General features: G+C 33.4%; 1 protein-coding gene across 2 annotated transcripts; it reads left to right on the top strand.

Moving 5' to 3' along the window:
• Window positions 1-255: 255 nt before the first annotated feature.
• LOC134246505 (rhophilin-1-like) lies at window positions 256-19,093 on the top strand. Of its 2 annotated transcripts, none has more exons than XM_062728889.1 (15): window positions 256-421; window positions 4,275-4,390; window positions 5,545-5,673; window positions 11,354-11,429; window positions 13,897-13,974; window positions 14,492-14,616; window positions 15,248-15,356; window positions 15,605-15,754; window positions 16,057-16,152; window positions 16,255-16,411; window positions 16,681-16,800; window positions 16,990-17,110; window positions 17,230-17,380; window positions 17,512-17,661; window positions 17,909-19,090. In XM_062728889.1, exons 1-15 carry the CDS (start codon window positions 359-361, stop codon window positions 18,266-18,268), a joined length of 2,001 nt encoding a protein of 666 aa, XP_062584873.1. In that variant the 5' UTR covers window positions 256-358; the 3' UTR covers window positions 18,269-19,090. The 2 variants fall into 2 exon arrangements, with proteins under 2 accessions (XP_062584873.1, XP_062584874.1); XM_062728890.1 differs by lacking the exon at window positions 256-421 and adding an exon at window positions 2,230-2,468 and having other exon boundaries at window positions 17,909-19,093.
• Window positions 19,094-20,013: the final 920 nt, after the last annotated feature.

The raw sequence follows: 20,013 nt of genomic DNA on the forward strand, positions 1-20,013 counted from the left end.
AAATGAGACTATTTTTTTTGTATACAAATATTTATTCTGAAAATCAAAAACAAATGTAAATATTTTATTTTTCTTAAAGTTGACAAAACCAATTTCTTAAAGTCTTAATTTTACCCACAGTTCAAATAAAAGTTTGCTTTAATTCGATAATATCAATTAAATCTGGAATATGTAATAAAATATTACCATTCGTGATAGACACGAAATAATAACTGCTCCCCTAAAAGTGACGTCACGCTTTTTGCCTTGCGGTCAGAGGTCATCCGTAAAGTATTCATGAGAATGTTGAGGAGAGGTGTACATAGAGAATGTAGAAAGAAAACTTTGAAACTTCTGATCTAGATGATAATTCTAGAGAATGAGTGTTACACATACAAACGGATTTACTCCGGCTAGCGAAGCCTTGAAAGCCAGAAGAAAGGTAATCTGCTACAGTTGGAAAAAAGTCAACTTTGGTCTAACTGCATGTCTAATCAATTTTATGTATGAAAGTAAATTAATTTTATAATATGATAACTGAAGCTTTAAAAAGTACTACATGTCGTATCTGTATATCGATTGTTGTTTATTTCCCTTTTTATACTCTGCATTATATGACTATATGGTTTTGAGACTAAAATAATATAAAAATTTAAAGATTTTCTGGATATGGTCAGCAATTTACTAATTATATTTTAGTGATTGCCCCTTTATGATTAATACTAATAGGGATGTGTATTGAAATTGGATGTACATTAATTAAGAGTGCCAACCAATATTTTCAATTCTTAATACTTCAAATAACCTTTTTCCATTACCAAGAATTTTAAAGCATGATGAGCTCAGTTATACACAGAAAAACCTCAATGAACTCACTGTTAATCATTTGATAGTTTCCCCACACTCTCAAACCACATTACTTTAAACTTAAGGCAGGCAATACAAAGTGTACAAAATGACATCTTGGTGTGTTCTCTTTTGACATTAATTACAAAGCCTCTACAATCTTTAAAAAGAAGAAATGAAGATGGAAATCAATGAATGAAAGAAGTCAATGTTGGTATCAAATGATTGCATTGGACTGACATCCAGACTGAAGTAATGAAATATTGAGGTTAAATTTGACACGTGTCTTTATGACAGATTTTTTTGGTGTGTCACAGGCATCAAGTCAACTCTCTACTTTAGTAGGTAAAAGGTCAGTTCACAGTGGCAAATCCAGGATTCTTGAAAGACTGGGCCAATTTTTTTCCAGTTGAGTTTGGGGTTGGATGTCCATGGATCCTAGGACTCTGGAAGCTCCTTGAATTTTCAGCGGTTTATGGAACTGTTTTTTGACTAATTCAAGCCGCTTACTTTCCATAATAACAATGATATATGTAGAACCACACAACAACAAATGAATTATACACATGTATTCATCATGTATGTTTTGGGATACAAAAATATTTTTGGATACAAAAGGGAGATTGGGGTGGGGTGAAGGCTCAATTGCAAACTCAAATACTTGTTACCAAAAAGATTTTGAGTTTTTAAATGAGGGTTGAAGGTGCATTGTATCCCATCAAATTTGCAATAATATACTGTAAAATCATATATTTTCGAGGGGTCAAATTTTCGTGGTTTGAGTAAAAACACTTGGATCGTGGGGATTTGAATTCGTGGATGAAGAATTGTTGAGTAGTTATGTATGTAACATTTTACATTTCGTGAGGGACATGAATTCGTGGGTCTCTTCATACCTTGAAAACATTGAAAAATTGCCCCCCACAAAAATTTGTGATTCCACAGTACACTGCATTCACAAATGGGACTTTGTTGAAGGGAAGTCCCTTTCAATTACTAAATGCATCAACTAGAGAAGGTTAGGGGGAAATTTAGAAAGAAAATAACAGCATATCTTATCATGAAGATAACATTCCAAATAAGGATTTAGGGGGTACGTAATAATTGTCCAATTACTCAGAAGAGAGCCTCATGCATTGATATCTAAACTATGTAGACCAGAGCTTAAATGAATCGTCAAAAAATACATGAACTGTATGGTCTGTGTTTATGCTGATTTAACCTTTCTCATGGTACATTTTAAAGAAAGTATTCTTTTTCTTTTCAGTGGCTTTTTTAACAGGTATTTTATATGAGGTAGTGGTATAATTACACAGTAAGAAATTTATTAAATTCGTGGCCAGTTCTAATGTAACAAAAAAGAAAATGAACTCCATTGAATTCAGGATGTTAGCAGCAGATCACCTTTCTTGATGGAAGGGGGCTGCATTTAAAAAAAAGTAGAGTAGGCTAAATGGCAGCTATTGTTATACCAGGTATTATCTGTATCTGCGTAATCTTCAAGGAATTCACAGGGACTGATTTACAGGGATACAAGGAGGGTAACATGGAATTCTGTCAAACTTAGCTAGATACCTGGAAATCTGGGGAATTTTTTCACTTGTTTTCTGTGTAATCTGTGGACTGCAGACATGAATGGAAAGGTAGAGTTTTGTTTGTTTTTATGCATCTATTTCATGTTGAAATGCTGAAAATTCTGTTTTGAATTAAGAAACATGTGCCATTTGTTTTCTTTCACAATATTACATGCTTAGATTTGGATATGGTTTGAATTTTATAAGAGGAATTGAATACCAGTAGCTTTACAAATGACTACACCCTGACAGTTGATTTTCTGTAGATAAGGTTCAATTGACTTTAATGCATTTTGAGAGCCATTTTTCATATCCTTGTAGCAGTTGGTGAAAGCTTTCACAGAATAAAATTCAGTGACAGGTATTATTCTAGGTAGTCCATTTGATTCCTTCAGACCACCAGGTGTAGAATACCGGTACATCTAGGATGTATTTAAAATATTTTGAAAGTCCATAAATCATTCTGAATGATATCTAGTATTCATACTTTTGGAGCTACTTCCTGGTCTTATTGTTGAGTTCTACAAGACATCAACTTCAGACAATTTGAAATATTTTGAATTTAATCTTACACATTTAATTCTTCTGAATATATTTCTTGTAATTACACTGTATGTATTCAATGAATGTAGAAAGAGGACTGAAAAGCTGATATTTGAGGGACTCCCAACAGATTATTTAGGCCCTTTCATACACATATACATGTATCAAGGAATACCACGGGGAGGGGGATATGTTTTCCATAGCATAATTTCCTGTTTCAGTTCTATCTTGCAATTGGCATGTTGTTTATAAAGTCAGAAGGCCCATTTTACAGACAGTGAGACTGATAGTATACACAAGAATCACTACAAGGATTTAAATACCTCAAATTTAAAGAACCTGACTTAATTCCTGGAAGAAATGTGACACAATTTTAAACTTACAAGTGGCGCTAAAGGCCAAGTTTTCATTCACCTTTAAATGACAGGCTATTATAGATAGAGGATGACACAAGATTAAAAGTCTTTGTTTAGACTTGTATTCTAAAGCTAGATTTTACTAGATATGTATTTTCTTAAATTTTTCTCACAGTTTAAATTTTTCTTTATATGAGTCTATTACAATGAAATTCATGTAATTTTGTGAAGAGATTGTATACATTACTGAATTATGTGTTTTTCTTTAATGAAGTGCATAATCATGTGCTTCTGGTGCAATCACTTCTATAAATTCTCATATTGAACAAACTGAAATTCAGAATTTTAACAGAGTTCATTTACCTGTGTGTATGATATGTTTAAGTAAAATAAGGTTGACCTGAGCAGCTGATCAGTCTATATGTAAATGATCATTTGATAAAATCACCAGTCCTTTCCTTGTCTGGTCAACACTGACCAATGTGTGGGCGTTTTATGGCTACAAGATCACAGGGGAGAGGTATATATTACCCTTGAACTCCACATCCTTCATTGTAAGGAGGCCTGGATTTGCTATTGAGATTTTCCTGCTCTGTAATTTGGCAAAATAAACATATACCAGTACACATCTAGCTGTTTTTTTCTTCTTCTGAAGCCAAAGAGTCTAAATACATCAACATCATCATGATAAAGTTGAAGTAACAATTTTATTGCCGTTGGCACCGACCCCATTTCTGACAGTTTAAAGACATGTTAATTATAACAATCTTTCAGGGAGCTTAGTTTGATTAAAAAACAAGGTTTGTTGGGTGTAAGACAGATACTTTTAACAGACAGATCTCTTCAACAAATAGAAACTTCAAATCTTTAATCCATTACTCTAGATTTTTGAAACACAATGAGCCTTGCTCTGCGGGGTTTGAAGATGTTGTTTTTGTTGACATTGGTGTAATTATGAGGTATATTGTTTTTACAGGGTTCCGATCCGCTCATTTCCACAGCTAGAGGCAAACTTCAGTCCCGAAGATCCAAGGTGAACGATCAAATAAACAGAGAACTCCGTATGAGAAATGGAGCTGAAAATTTGTTTAGGTAACTAAACATTTACATAAAATACCCAGGGAAAATTTAAAAGTTTACCAAATTCATAATAAAACAAAATGCTATGCACAAAATTATTTCAATTTCAAATGAAGCATACAATTTGTACTTATTAAAACAATAATTTAGCACAAAAAGTAGGTCCCTAATCTTATCATTGTATGTTTTGTGCTTTTATATATACCCTGAAGGTTAAGAGTTTTTTGAGTGATTTGCAAATTAGAGTAATTTTGCCTGTTCCAAATGTGTTAAAGATATAAATCTTACATAGAAGTTCACACATTGTAGAAAAAAGGTTGTATGAAATGGAGCATTATATAGTATGTGTTTGAGATAATCAAGACAAATTACATTATGGACATATGAGAAATGTGTTTACTCAAGAAGGGCATATCATTTAAAATGTTAAATATTTACAACACCTCAGGGAGGTTATTAAAATGTAAAGGTCTAAAATAAAATGTTATGGTCTAAAATGAAGACATCATGCATACATGTATTCATAACGTCTTATGTTATGTAGAATACACGTATTAAGATAAAATTATAAATTTATGTCTTATGGTAGTTGAAATACTGAGAGATGGTGATTAAAATACTGAGAGATGGTAATTAAAATAGTTAAGTTCAGAAGTAGAAAGGTAAAGAAACAATCACCATTGATGTGCAGATTTAACCCTGGCACAGAATTATTTTGACAAGTGTAAATGTACAATATATGCAAAAACTGGCAGTCCTGAAACATCTAGTGCATTAATGAATTCAAATAAATTGCCTGTTCAGCATTTTAGAATGCACTTTGTCAAATTACTAATAAAAAGAGATGAAATATGGAGATAATAAACAGAAATCAAGCTCAAAAATCCATTTAAACAATACAAATGGGAAGCAGAGCATATAAGGACCTCTAAAACATCAGAGGTGGGATCAGGTGCCATGGAGGAGTAAACATCCCCTGTCAACCAGTCACACCCACCCTGTGCTCCTTGTACGGATTGATCATTGGGCAAACTGAAAAATCTATATGTACAGTTCAATATGCAAAGCCTTAAAAAAACTCTTAGATTATTATAGCTTTATTAGTAATACAAGAAGCTAACGATTACACATGTACTGTAAGTAAATGATTACTCACTATATTCCAGAGCTACTGGTAACAAGAGACTAAAGGAACTAGTGGCTGTAGAGCTGTCGTTCTTCAACTCCAACATCCAGTTACTGAAAGAGGAACTGTCCGATCTTAACAGCTCAGTCCTGGTGTACCAGCATGACAAGTAAGCATAAATATCAGTTAACCAGCATAAATAGGGTACCAGCATGACAAGTAAGCATAAATATCAGTTAACCAGCATAAATAGGGTACCAGCATGACAAGTAAGCATAAATGTCAGTTAATCGGCATAAATAGGGTACCAGCATGACAAGTAAGCATAAATATCAGTTAACCAGCATAAATAGGGTACCAGCATGACAAGTAAGCATAAATATCAGTTAACCAGCATAAATAGGGTACCAGCATGACAAGTAAGCATAAATGTCAGTTAATCGGCATAAATAGGGTACCAGCATGACAAGTAAGCATAAATATCTGATTCATTTAACCAGCATAACTAAAAAGCATTGGCATCAGTAACCAGAATAACTATTTAAGCATTGGTTATAGAAGGAAGAACTGCCTGAACAGCTAAGTTCTGGTGTACCAACATTAGTAAGCATAAGTTTTAAGTACCAAATTACAAATGTGCATTAGTGTTTAAGTACCAAATAACAAGTAAGCATAATAGCATTAGTGTTAATTTACCATATGACAAGCAGAAGTGCTAGCATACCCGATGAGAAGAAGGCTTTATTTACCATATAAAGTGTTAGTGCTAATATGACAAGTAAGCATTTAGTGTTAATGAATAAAAGGTTCAGTGGGTGTACCAGCATGGTTGAAATATTTCTGAAATAATGTCTAAAATAAAAATTCTTTATTTTCTGGAATATCCAAAATAGAATTTGTGCTATGAGTTAACTTGTATAAGTAAACACCTAGCTGTTAATGCATAATTAGTCAGTACCACAATATGAGTGTTCTGTGGTTATAGAACATTGTTCATGTCGGTGTTAAATTTGTCGTTTGTGTGAAAAAGTCACCCAGTAACATCTCGTTAACACTGTAATGACTCGTCAGGTTTCCTGTCCACTGACCCAGGGGGGGGAATCCATCATGTCCCTAAAGACGAGGGACAAAAATCTCCCTGTTCTCTTACACAATCAAACAATCCTGGTATCTTTTATCTAAATTTATCACTGTTTATAACAAAGTGTACATTTCATCAAAATCTATCATTCCTTACAATCTTAATAGAGTGGAACTTCAGTCACTTAATTGTTAACTAATTATCAACAGAAGTTATTTTAGAGATATTCAGTTTAGAATTTTGTTTATACTTTCACTTCATTTGTACTGATATGTGATCACAGCATTTTTTATTTGTGAGGTTTGATTTTTTTGTCATTTTTTGTATGTTTATAAGCTCATTGGCTCTCGGTTTGACAAAACACTTTTCAAAATACATAAAAGAATGATTGAATAGAATTTTATAGATTTTCTATGTTACAGTGTATTGTTTCCGAACTCCAGGAATGCAATAAATTTTGTATAAATCAGGGAGATTTAAAACTTCAATTGAAAATAGAATATTTGTCTAGCCCCTTGATTGATGAAGTATTTCTGACTTTGGTCACCTGCAGATCTATATAATTCTGTACACTTGCAATGTTTTGTCTGGTTTAGCTAAGAAATCGGAAAGTATTATTGATTTTTTTTATACGCCCGTCTTAAGACGGGACGTATTATGTTATAGGCTTCATGTCCGTCTGTCTGTCCGTCTGTCCGTCTGTCCGTCCGTCCGTCTGTTAGCTTTTCTCGTGTCCGGCTCATAACTTGAATACTATAAGGCCTAGAGATATCAAACTTTGTCAGCTGATACATCTTGGGTAGAAGGTGTGTCGCGCACAAAAAGTAGGTCGCTCTGACCTATAATTAAAAAGTTATAGCCAAATATGGAAAAATCCTGTCCGGTCCATAACTAGAAAACTATTAGACTTAGAATCATCAAACTTGGCCACTTCATGCATCTTAGGTAGAGGGTGTGTCGCGACCTATTTCAAGGTCACTGTGACCTTTAACTTAAGTGAAATTTTAAAAAAAAATGTCTTGTTTTCTCTTCATTTACACACTCCAAAAAAATGTAAAGGTATTGCACTATTCTTATTAGAATAATGTTAAATCAAGAAAATACTTATTTTTTTAAGCATATACTTGACAGCAATCTTTAACAAATGTAATGTATGTTAAAGAAATTCCACCACTCCCATGAGTTTAATTATCAAGCACTGGTCAAGAAGAATTTTGATAACAGAAAATTGCATGTCAAATTAGAGAAATTAATGAGTTTAGTGCGAGGAAGAGCATCGGTGCTATCTATATCCCTTGAGTATTGGGTCAAATGGGTAATCCTGTTGGATTAAAAATAGCTCTTGTTGGCTAGCATAAGTTTTAAAATGAATTTGATGAGAAGTAAATAAAACTAATTTGATTTTGCATAATAAACTATTTTGATATTACATAATATTATGAACTTTAAAAAAATAATTTTATGGGGGTGGGGTGGAATCAGCATGTCCATATGAATTGCATATTAAAACCTGTCTGCCATTAAATCTAACAAAAAAATCATTGAGGTTTTATATGTTTTAAAAATGCTTTATGGTAGATAGTGCAGATCCAATAATCTCTTGGGAGTAATGAGTAGACAAGCATCCAGTTAAAGATTAATTAATGTGTTCAGTGTAGCAAGGCTATAGTTGTCTCAATCATTTCTTCAGAGCATTATCTTAATTAACTGACAGTGCATCATTTGGGAATTAGACAGAAGAACTGTTGGTCAGTTTATATTTGATGGCCAGCCTTTTATTTTCAAAATTAATTAGGTATAGATTAAGTTGTTAAGACTAATTTGATATTGTTTAATATGATAGGCATTTGGCAAGGTCTAACACAACCAGTATAGAAATCTATGAATGATGCAGTATATGTTATAATTAATGCCTACACCACAGGAGATGGATAAACACATTTTTTAAGGAGTTGAAAAATCATGGAAATCTTAAAATCAAGGTTGACATGATTTTCTTGCACTTTTAATTGTTTAAGGTAATTGTAATTTTTTGACGGGCGTATCATGCTGTGGCGTGGCACTTTATTTAGACATGCATCTAGAAATGCATATATTGATTTGGTATAATGAATGTATTTTAACCATACTAGCTCATGCCTACTTTGACGGTAAATTGTTGTTCAGTCAATAAAATGGGGATGAAATATGTGAAGACTTCAAATTAAATGAAGTACCGGTACTGATAGCCAAACATTCTTTAGAGATGAAAACTAATTGCTCCACAATATCAACACATGCCTTGCATATTTTTGGCAAATACTTTGCCTTTACTATTGGCTCAGTGTGAAAAGAGAAACTCAGATCTACCTATTGATCATATATACAGTATTACATACTAGGTTTTTATAATTGGTTTTATAATGATGAAGTATACAAGCATGTGGTAACATTTCTGTTGAATCTGCAGGAAATGTGCATGTTATAGTACATGTATATACCTTTGGTCTTGTACCAGTTATCACTTGCAGTTCACAAATAATTATGTTATTGGAATAGGTAATGATTTACAGCTTGGCAAAGGGTTACTGTCTTAGTATATACACATCAAAGATGTAGACCACTCATTATCAGTAATATTCTTGAACATGTAGGATACAGATATGCTAATTGTAACTGTTGCCATAAAAACACTGCGTCACACAGAACCAAGTTTTGGCCTTTTTATCTACATTACAAGAACCCATTCATGTAGACATCAAAAACCCAAGCATGATGCCAAGGGTACCACTCAGGTCACTCAAATATCACATGTACTCAAAACTTTGAACCACCATCGCCCTCCACATTCTCATTCACCCACTGAGCCATGAGCCACCTGCGACTTTCCTACAATTGCCTGGTCGCTGAATGGGCAGTAGATCATTGGCTGGTGTTGGACTCTGGTAGACACAATGATTTATATGGGTACATAAAGTGTCTGTTCTGGAGGTCAGCGGTCAGGGAGTAGGGACCTGTTAAGGAGAGGGGAGTACGTGTCAGATCTAGTGTGATACAGAGGGTCACTATTTATCAAACTGTCAGCGCCTCATCAAAGTTTGTCACTTATAGCGGGTTTTATGATGATGTTGCATTATTTTGTTCTATGTAACTGTCAGAATTTTTACGGTAGAAGTATAACTTTGCAGTACTTTTATCTTCTCTGGAATTTAATTGTTATCCATGCAGTTTAAGATTTAATAAATTAGGCCTAGAGTTTTGCTGTGGTACAAATGTATAGTAGTCATGAGTTTACTTACAAAATTAAAGTGTTTGACACAAAGCATTTAATTTTTTTCATTAGCAGTTGTCTTTTAATGTCAAAACTAGGTATTTTATTCTGTTTTATTAAATGATCAGCAATTAGATTAGTAAAATTTGTATCCTACCCTATGATTTTGCAATGACCAACAATAAAACATCATAAGATATGTTTTACAGTTATTTCTCAAATTTATAATAGTACAATTAAATAGTACTTCTATAACTAGACATTTCAATAAAAATATTGGAAGTTATCCTGTGCAAATTATGAATTTGAATTCTGCTTTGCATACAGGTTCAATGTAGAAGTTGCTAATGAGCCTAAATATTTATTATGAGTGAAATAATTTGCCCTCCAATGCATAGAATTATAATTTTATTATCTTTTAGAATCATAGGAAAGAAGGAATTTGAATTAGATAATTATTTAATGTACTGGTATGTAAATCACACACAATTTTACCCCCAGTAGGTAGCTATAGTTAGAATGAACATTCTTTTTACTTAATGTGGAAAAACAAAAATCTTGGAAATCTTTTGTGTTGGTTGTAAATTGTCATTGAAATGAAATGCGAAGTTTTTTTTTTTAAATGAAAGGTGGTTTAATGAGCATCTTGACAGATGTATAAATTAGTAACTGAATTTTTCATCAACAGAGCTGTAAATATGTTAATTAGTCCGCTTTCACTTTGTTCCCGTTATAGAAAACTTAAACCTAAATTGAACTGATTCACTTGACATACTTCTCATAAAGAAACAATTTGACCTCAAGGGAAATGTATATCCTATTCCAACACTGGTAAATAGTCGATCAAGCTTTAGAATGTCTATGTAAATTATAAGCCTTAATGGTCACACCATTATAGCTTTTTATGCAAGTGACCAAGGGCTCTTTTTAAACACTTTGACTCATGAACTGATTGGAACAAGTCAACGTCTAGTCATGAATAACGGAATTATTTATGTATGTAATAATTACTCTATTAAGTATAAGCGGCCCTGGTCATAAAAAGGTGTAAATTTACCCAATGAAGCGTGACTGTTGTTAGTATACTACATTCATTTTGCATTCACCTGTTAGGAGTGTGAATGAGGGAGGTGTCATTATTTTTATTATTTTTTTCTTGAGGTTTTTAAAGAAAATATTTGTGGCATATTAATTAAAATTTTCTGACATGAGTCATAATATTGTGATTAATTTTTTCTCCACCCCAAGTCAAATAACATATAATTATGCAAATCTTTTTGATATATCAAAATATGAATAACCAAATTTAATGGCAACTTTTATTGCTACAAATTGCCTTTCTCTCAGCTTTAATTCTTTCAAGTAACTTTAAAACAAATCATGTTTTCAACTTATTTAGAAAAAAAAAAGTTGAAAATCAATGTATCATCTTACCATACGTTTATATTGTACAGTTAAATATTAATATTATAAGTTTGCAATGAAATGAAGTGTAAATACTTGTTTTATGTCTTTCAGTGGTACACACACAGTTCCCATGATTCCTTTGGGCCTAAAGGAGACAACAGAATGTGACCTAGCTGTACCCATCAAGGTCAATATAATGTTAAATTTAAATTACATGCAAACCATATACATGTATTATCAGAATATGTACGTACTGGTAATATAAATGCAATAATGAAGAAATCTGGGCTTGTTGACCTGGCTGCATCTATTGGTTTGAACATATTTTATTGCACTAAATATATACAATGGGATTAGGCACAAGTTCTAAAAACTTAAATCGCCCTCTCCCTACACGAGATATTATACAGGATGAATTAGAAGTGTTCAACAGTTTGTACAAAATAAATTACAAGTAAATTAAATAAACTCTCATTGTGGACATATATAGACTGCTACATGATTGTTTATACAAATAGTTTTAAAAATGAGTACAATCAGATAAATCTACCAGAATGCTGAATATAAGAATGTACAATAGAAAATAGATATTCATTTTCAGCAATACTGAGTGATGTATCCCCCCAGAGTAAAGTCTGAATGTCAACAATATGGACTTTATTAAATCTCAAGAACTTATCGAAAAACTCTTTCCTGGTCTCTTTGTAGTTAGGGCACGAGAAAAAATAATGATGTATTATATTACATCTATAAAGATCAGCGTTTAGCACACAATTGTGCCGAAGCCGTGTATGCAGTATATTGTTGCGTCTTTTACCAAAATTAAAATATGGCGGAGCTTCTGTTATTTTTTGTTTAATTTTACTTTTGAAAACAGACAAAGAGCTCGAAAGTCTGGTATTTAGCGGTAAGGAATTCCACTCATTTATTAGCTCACCTGAGCCGAAGGCTCAAGTGAGCTTTTCTGATCAAAATTTGTCCGTCGTCTATCGTTGTCGTCGTTGTTGTTGTTGTTGTAAACTTTTCACATTTTCATCTTCTTCTCAAGAACCACTGGGCCGATTTCAACCAAACATGGCAAAAAGTATCCTTGGGTGAAGGGGATTCAAGTTTGTTCAAATGAAGGGCAACGCCCTTTTCCAAGGGGAGATAATCATAAATTTGTTAAAAATTAATGGCATTTTTAAAAAATCTTCTTCTCCAGAACCACTGGACCAGGAAAGATGAAACTCATGTGGAAGCATCCTCAGGTAGTATAGATTCAAGTTTGTTCAAATCATGACCCCCGGGACAAGGGTGGGGCCAAAATGGCCGACCCTTGTTTTACATAGGAATATATAGGAAAAATCTTTAAAAATCTTCTTCTCCAGAACCACTGGACCAGGAAAGATGAAACTCATGTGGAATTATCCTCAGGTAGTGTAGATTCAAGTTTGTTCAAATCATGACCCCTGGGACAAGGGTGGGGCCAAAATGGCTGACCCAAGTTTTACATAGGAATATATAAGAAAAATCTTTAAAAATCTTCTCCTCCAGAACCACTGGGCCAGGAAAGATGAAACTCATGTGGAATCATCCTCAGGTAGTGTAGATTCAAGTTTGTTCAAATCATGACCCCCGGGGCAAGGGTGGGGCCAAAATGGCCGACCCAAGTTTTACGTAGGAATATATAGGAAAAATCTTTAAAAATCTTCTTCTCCAGAACCACTGGGCCAGGAAAGATGAAACTCATGTGGAATCATCCTCAGGTAGTGTAGATTCAAGTTTGTTCAAATCATGACCCCCGGGGCAAGGGTGGGACCAAAATGACCGACCCAAGTTTTACATAGGAATATATAGGAAAAATCTTTAAAAATCTTCTTCTCCAGAACCACTGGACCAGAAAAGATGAAACTCATCTGGAATCATCCTCAGGTAGTGTAGATTCAAGTTTGTTCAAATCATGACCCCCGGGGCAAGGTTGGGCCAAAATGGCCGACCTAAGTTTTACATAGGAATATATAGGAAATATCTTTAAAAATCCTTCTGAAGATCCACTGGGCCAGGAAAGATGAAACTCATGTGGAATCATCCTCAGGTAGTGTAGATTCAAGTTTGTTCAAATCATGACCCCCGTCGCTAGGGTGGGGCCAAAATGGCCAACCCAAGTTTTACATAGGGATATATAGGGAAACCTTTTAAAATCTTCTTTTCAAGTACTTTAAAGCTATGATTAGTGATATTTATATGGAATCATCCTCAGGTAGTGTAGATTCTAGTTTGTTCAAATGATGAACGCCTGGAGGGGGGGAGGAGTAAATTCAAGCCCGATGTGCTCAGGTGAGCGATGTGGCCCCTGGGCCTCTTGTTACAGTTGGTACAAATGATGATTTGTAAGTTTGCAATTTACATACAGGTATACTATAATTTTGTGAGTTTCTTGTTGTATATGCAGAAGCATTACATCGCATATCAGGTATAATCTCAGGTAGGTAATCTGGTACTAAATCATTGTGAATTTTGTACATGGTATTTAATCTTTGGATCTTGCGTCTGCATCTATTGAAAACCATCCATACTTCTTGACTCTTGTTATTATAACCAATCACTTATTTAGCTCAGGAAAATTCTGAAGAAATGAATGCATATGTGATTAATATTTTTTATCTTTGTAGGACTTTATTTTGGAGCATTACAGTGAAGATGGAACTCAGTATGAAAAAGAAATCCAGGAGCTATGTGACCTCAGACAGGTAGGTGTGATAAGTACCTGTTTACCTATTTGGTTAAATTAAACAGTACTAGGTGTAATGTATTCACTACTTGATATATCCATTAATAAGTAAATCTGTCACAGATTAGAGTAAATTTCCTATGGTACAACTATACCGTAAATCTGGAAATTTTTACGTCGATTTTATATTGCGAATTCGGGTCAAAATGGTGTCGATTAATTTTTACGTTTCAAAATTTTGCGAATTACCACGGCTTTGTTTACATTTTCTTATTGGTAATTTATTTTTAAGAAAAATATTTTCGCGATTGCAATGAACTCGCAAATTTGCTAAAAATTTATCTACAGCAAAAATTTCCAGATTTACGGTATACATGTATGAAGACTTATCCAAATATGTTGCAATTAAGTTTCATTTCAGTGCTAAGTATTCAATTATTTTTGTGCTTAAGACATGGAAATTGTGTGATTGTAATGGTTATTTAAGAGGGGATAATCAGTTCATTTTGTATGACTTCGTTCTTCTGATTTTTCAGGACATGCGGACTCCCCAGAGAAATGAGTCAGGAGTGGAGTTGTTGATTGAGTACTTTAACCAGTTACACTTCATTGAGCGGAGATTTTTCCCTCCTGACCAAGTTCTTGGTGCTCACTTCCACTGGTATGTCATTTTGATCCCCCCCCCCCCCAAAAAAAGATTTTTTTTTTAGCAAAATGAGCTGCATTTTTAAGAATTTAATTTTGCAGTTAAAAAGTGCTGTATTGATACATTTGTATGTAATTGAAACCTTTATGATTAGCTGGACTAAAAGAAAGTATAAAATTGTTTTTAAACAAATGATTTGTGCAATGGAATGTATTATATAAGAAATCAATATTGTACGGGACGACAATAATGTAATTTTGCGTCAATGTAAGCACATAAATAGTTCTTCCATTGCAAATATGAGCGACAGAAGTTTATAAATGTTCTTATATAATTTTCTATTATCAAATTAGTTAATTACAATTTTTAACAAAAATTTCAGACATCTAAGTTGCAGCTCATATTGCTTTAAAATGTAACAAAAAGAAAAAAAGATTTTAAAAGAAGCAAGATAATACTTGACCATTATATTTACTGTAAATCACTTTTTATTTGTTTATTTTAAGAAAATTAGCAAATTGCTTTCTTTTGAACACAAGATGTGATGATACTTTGTTGATCTTCAGTATTGGTATCATAGAGAGAGTAGTAATAAGATAAGGTTGATTAAGGTATTGTATTGTAAATTAGAATATTCCTTTTATAGGTATGACTCTCTAACAGGTGTACCCAACACCCAAAAGACAATGGGCTTCGAGAAAGGCAGTGTTTTATTTAATATTGGTGCTTTATACACACAGATTGGCTGTAAACAGGTAAAGACACAGAGAAATTGCTGCATACATGTAGTCCAACATGTGTTGCAATTTTATCTGTGTACATGTAGTGTAAATATAACAATATATGATACTTAAATGCATAAAATTTCAATATTATAAGAAAAGAGAGTATTTTAAGGGAATTTAACATGTGTTGAATGCGTAATGTGTTTCAGTATAAAGGAGATGTATATTATTGCTATAAACTAGTATAAATGACTAAATCCTTATATAATTTATTTCAGGATAGGACAACTCATGCAGGCGTACAAGATGCCATCAGTAATTTTCAGAAAGCTGCGGGGACCTTCCGTTATTTACACAATCACTTCACTAATGCTCCTAGTATGGACATGCAGCCCCATACACTGACCATGCTTATACAGCTCATGATGGTCAGTTACTCAGGGTCAAATGTCACCAAAATATTTATCAAACAATCCATTATTGATCAGCTGGTATTGATATTATATGTTACCGGTAACTCAATGAGAGAATTTGTCCCTTATTTGTATGTTTTGACTTACCAGTCTAAAAAGTTAAACATGTTAAAACCGTACAACAATTTTCATGCATCAAATATTTGATTACAAAGTTCAAGCATGTGAAGCAAATTGTTACAATGGTATTTATATACATGTTTTACCTGTACCTACTGTAATTATATATTGACTGTACCATTTACCTGTATATACAGAGTCAGGCCCAGGAGTGTGTGTTTGAGTGTAAGGTGCTGGGTGGCAATAATGATGGACTCCTAGGAAATGTCAGATGTGCTCAAGAAGCTGTTGTGGTAGGTATCATTACCAAGTTTCATAAAATTCTGAAGTGAATTGTACGTAGACACATTTGATCGCTCCTTATACCTGTATTTTGACACCTGCTTTGTCTACAGGTGTCCCAGATGTACGATGACACAAAGTTACTGATGACCGCAGAACCTGTCAAGGACTACATTCCGTACTCATGGGTCTCCATGGCGATGGTGAAATCCCAGTATTACATGGCCATGGCTCACACTCACATGGCAATGGCTATCATAGACTGTTCTGGTTTGTCTACTACTATCTTATATTGAAACATGTATCTTACATACCTAACCTTTGATAAATTGTACAAGTAAAGCTATACATGCCTTTGTAATCAGTAGAGAGCACTGCTGTACAAAATTTATGTACTTAGAACCAAAATATTTAAGAAATGTCAACAATTATTAACCCTTAAATCTGTAAATATATTATTATAGAATGATGAATTTTTAGAGGGGTTTCTGTTTATGAAGCATTTCAAATTATATCAAAAGTAAAAAATACTTTTTCAGAAGAAAATGACAGTCAGTCTTTAACGGAATTCATGGAAGCTCTACAGAACACAAAGGAAGTTGATACAGAGAACAACAGACTGAGCATGCCTCAAACGGAGGAGGAGAGAATTACACTGGGTTAGTATTAAATCAGCTCTGGGAGGTATCAAAGTATTCTCTGGGTGAAAACTGTATTCCATGAGTGGAAGAATCCTTTCATGGATTGCGTATCAAATTCTTTAACCCTTATTTATTGCTAAAAAGAGCTGTCTTAAAAAGATTATTTTTTAATCTCATTGTTAAAAAAAGTTTGTTTTTTTACTATAGGGAAAGCTCACCTAAAAGGGGCACTCAACTGCCATGAAGAGGCTCTGAGATTACATGACCTCTGTAAACAACTGAGAAAAATTGATACCTTTCAAGACATTTTAAAGAAGGCTCATGACAGGTAAGCCCAAGCACTTCAAATCAGAAAAAAATCTTGGATAAAGTTTTATAAAAAGAGAATAAATGATACTAAGGAGTGTTTATCTTCACTATGGTTTTCATTACCCTTGTTTGGAACAGGTGCTTGGAAAAATTTTCATCTTTGGAGGAGGAGGATGATTTCACTGAGGTTCTGATGTTTCCTAAAATTAACCCCAAAACATCTCAAAATGTCTCCCCCGTCTCTCCAGAGTTCAGAAATATCAGTGTGGTAGACATCTTCAAGAGACTAGTAAGCAGTGATTTCTATTTTTAATAAAAATTATATCAATTTATATCACTTAATGTACATTGTTTTACATATTATATGGAGTTCTTCTGTACATATAAACAAAGAATTTATACATTTACTTCTAATTTTAGGGCCCTATAACAATATTTAATGCCAAAAATGAATGGTCTGCACCAAGAACAGTAACTCTGGATCGTAACCCAGATCAGGGATTCGGATTTAGTGTCCGTGGAGACGCTCCAGTTCGTGTCGCAGAAATCGAACCTGGCAGTGTTGCTGAGGTACTGTATATCCTATTACATGTATATCTTCCTTCTCATTTCTTTATTTTGTCTTGCTGAATATTTGACAGATTGCATCAAGAACATTTCAGATTATTATTTTTTAGCTAAATATTTTTTCTCCATTCTTTTGAAAGACTTGTGAAAGAACTACTTGGTTAACCTTTAATTTTTACCTTAATATTTTAATGAATTATTCGAAAAAATGTACCTGGTTTCTGTTAATTTTTTTTTTTTATTTGATTAGGTGGGCAAACTGAAAGTTGGAGATTTAGTGGTAGCTGTAGGGGACACAGACACAAAGTGGGCAAAACACGAAGAAGTAGTGAATCTTGTCAGACAGTGTGGCAACCATTTAGTTCTCAGACTAGTCACCCCCAACACCCCCCAGGATCCAGACGCTAGTCACTCAGGCTCCTCCCCGGGGACCCCCCGTGCCCCCCTACGAATGCAGAGCCCCAGGGAGAGCCTATCAACTCAGAGCAATAAATCAAATCGTAGTCGGCTTAGTGCACCCTGGATATTCATGAGGAAAGGTTCTAAAGAAAAGCAGGATAAACCAGAAAAAAGCAAAGAAATGGAGGATGGCGAGGCTTTCCTTCACTGATTAGCATCTGTTATGTTTAATATGATTGGTTAGTGAAATCATCTGTTGTATGATGTTATTGGTTAGTGTAATACTGTGATGTCATGTCCTTGTCAGAGGCTCCGCCCATTGACCTGACAGCAGCTAACACATCTATGAACACACTATGTAAAGGGAATGATGGGGGAAAACAAGATCACCCCACACTCCTCATGCAGACAAGAAATAATATAAAAATTGTATGAATTTTTATGAACAGATTTTTGTTTTCATACAATGTTGCATTTTAAACCTGTATGATTCAGGGTTTACCTGTCATATTTTATCTGTCATTTTATTCAGTGTTAAGATGCCCTGTACAGAGAGTAGTATATTTATTCATATACAGTGTAGTGTGTAACTTTTTGTCTTAATAACTGCATCATAACTCAATAGATATCATTTTACTGATCAGCAATAAGTGAATACCTTCACATATCAGTCCTTTGTCCAGTTCTGTCCAAGCTATATAGGTTCTTCCTTCTGAGTGCTCAATTTGGCGGCATAATTTGCTGTCTCCTTGTATTATATACCAGTGCTAATGGAAATTGCCAAACTTCCATGAAGTATCAAAAGTTTCTTGCCTCAGGTTAAGTATATTTTACATCAGTATTTTTTTTTTCTCCTAGATTTTTGGCAGATATACATGTATTTTTCTAGCTTTTGAATTTAGGCATTGCAATAATTTACCACAAAACAATTGTATACATTATATTTTTACATATGACATACATGTTGCACTATTATTCACATGTTGCTTTTAAAAGACATCTTTATTTAGTAGAATTGTTTCAGTGAAATGGACAATTATAAATTTAATTTATCACACATGTGTGATTACAATTTATCACACATGAAATAACAATCATACATGTTCACAGTTTTATACTTACATTTCTAAATTCATGCATTGATGTATGATTCTCTTAGTATGTAGAAAATCTCCATGTAATTAAATCATGTATGCATAATGTAACCTAAAATCAATATATTATATGTATCAGCATATGGTTGTTTTTATTGGTGTGCTCAGTATATTTATGATTGAAATCCACTAGCCAATGTATAGATAGATAATCTTGTTAAAATTAATATATATTAATCGAAATATTCAAGTATTATATTTTTATATTAAGTATCTAGTTAGTCATAATTTCCATATCAATCATTTTATGCAGTACAGTTTTGGGATAGGATAATCAAAAATGTTCATAACCAATCAATGTGTGCGAGGGAAAGAAATGTACTTCGAGGTATAATCCAGATAAAAAAAATCCTGAATGTTCTTATTGATTATGCACTGTCCATACAACTTATATTGATTTTTTTTTGACAGGTTTATCTTGTCTTTTGGCTTAAATTTTTATAAACTAGGATAGAAAACACTAAGAGCTTGAACTAGATCATTCAATACTGTCTGTTTATATGCATATTCAATCAGTCACACTGGACAGATTTGAAGACTGATGGACACTGAGGAAGCAATTTTTCATTTGCAAATAGGCCTATACACATTTTATACATATTCAAACTTTTATATTCATTGTCTATAAATCACACTGCATTTTACATGGTGGAGGTGTTTTGAAATACTGCTTTAAAGCACTTACAATAATTATTGTTTATTAATGAATTGAAACACCTCTACACAAGTTTAGTGTGCCAAAAGAACCATATTGTGATGTAGTTATAGATAAGGTCTAGAGTATTAAGACTGTATTGTGATA

The sequence above is a fragment of the Saccostrea cucullata genome, unplaced genomic scaffold (genome assembly GCF_032062105.1).
Source record: "Saccostrea cucullata isolate Sc308-1 unplaced genomic scaffold, CSIRO_AGI_Scuc_v1 ctg2, whole genome shotgun sequence".
Lineage (NCBI taxonomy): Eukaryota > Metazoa > Mollusca > Bivalvia > Ostreida > Ostreidae > Saccostrea > Saccostrea cuccullata.

Bases quoted from the DNA above. Each gene is read 5' to 3' on its own strand.
- LOC134246505 (XM_062728889.1), top strand. From the start codon at position 359: ATGAGTGTTACACATACAAACGGATTTACTCCGGCTAGCGAAGCCTTG. The intron at 15,357-15,604 runs GTAAAGACACAG...AATTTATTTCAG, and splicing joins CACAGATTGGCTGTAAACAG to GATAGGACAACTCATGCAGG. The intron at 17,662-17,908 runs GTACTGTATATC...TTATTTGATTAG, and splicing joins AACCTGGCAGTGTTGCTGAG to GTGGGCAAACTGAAAGTTGG.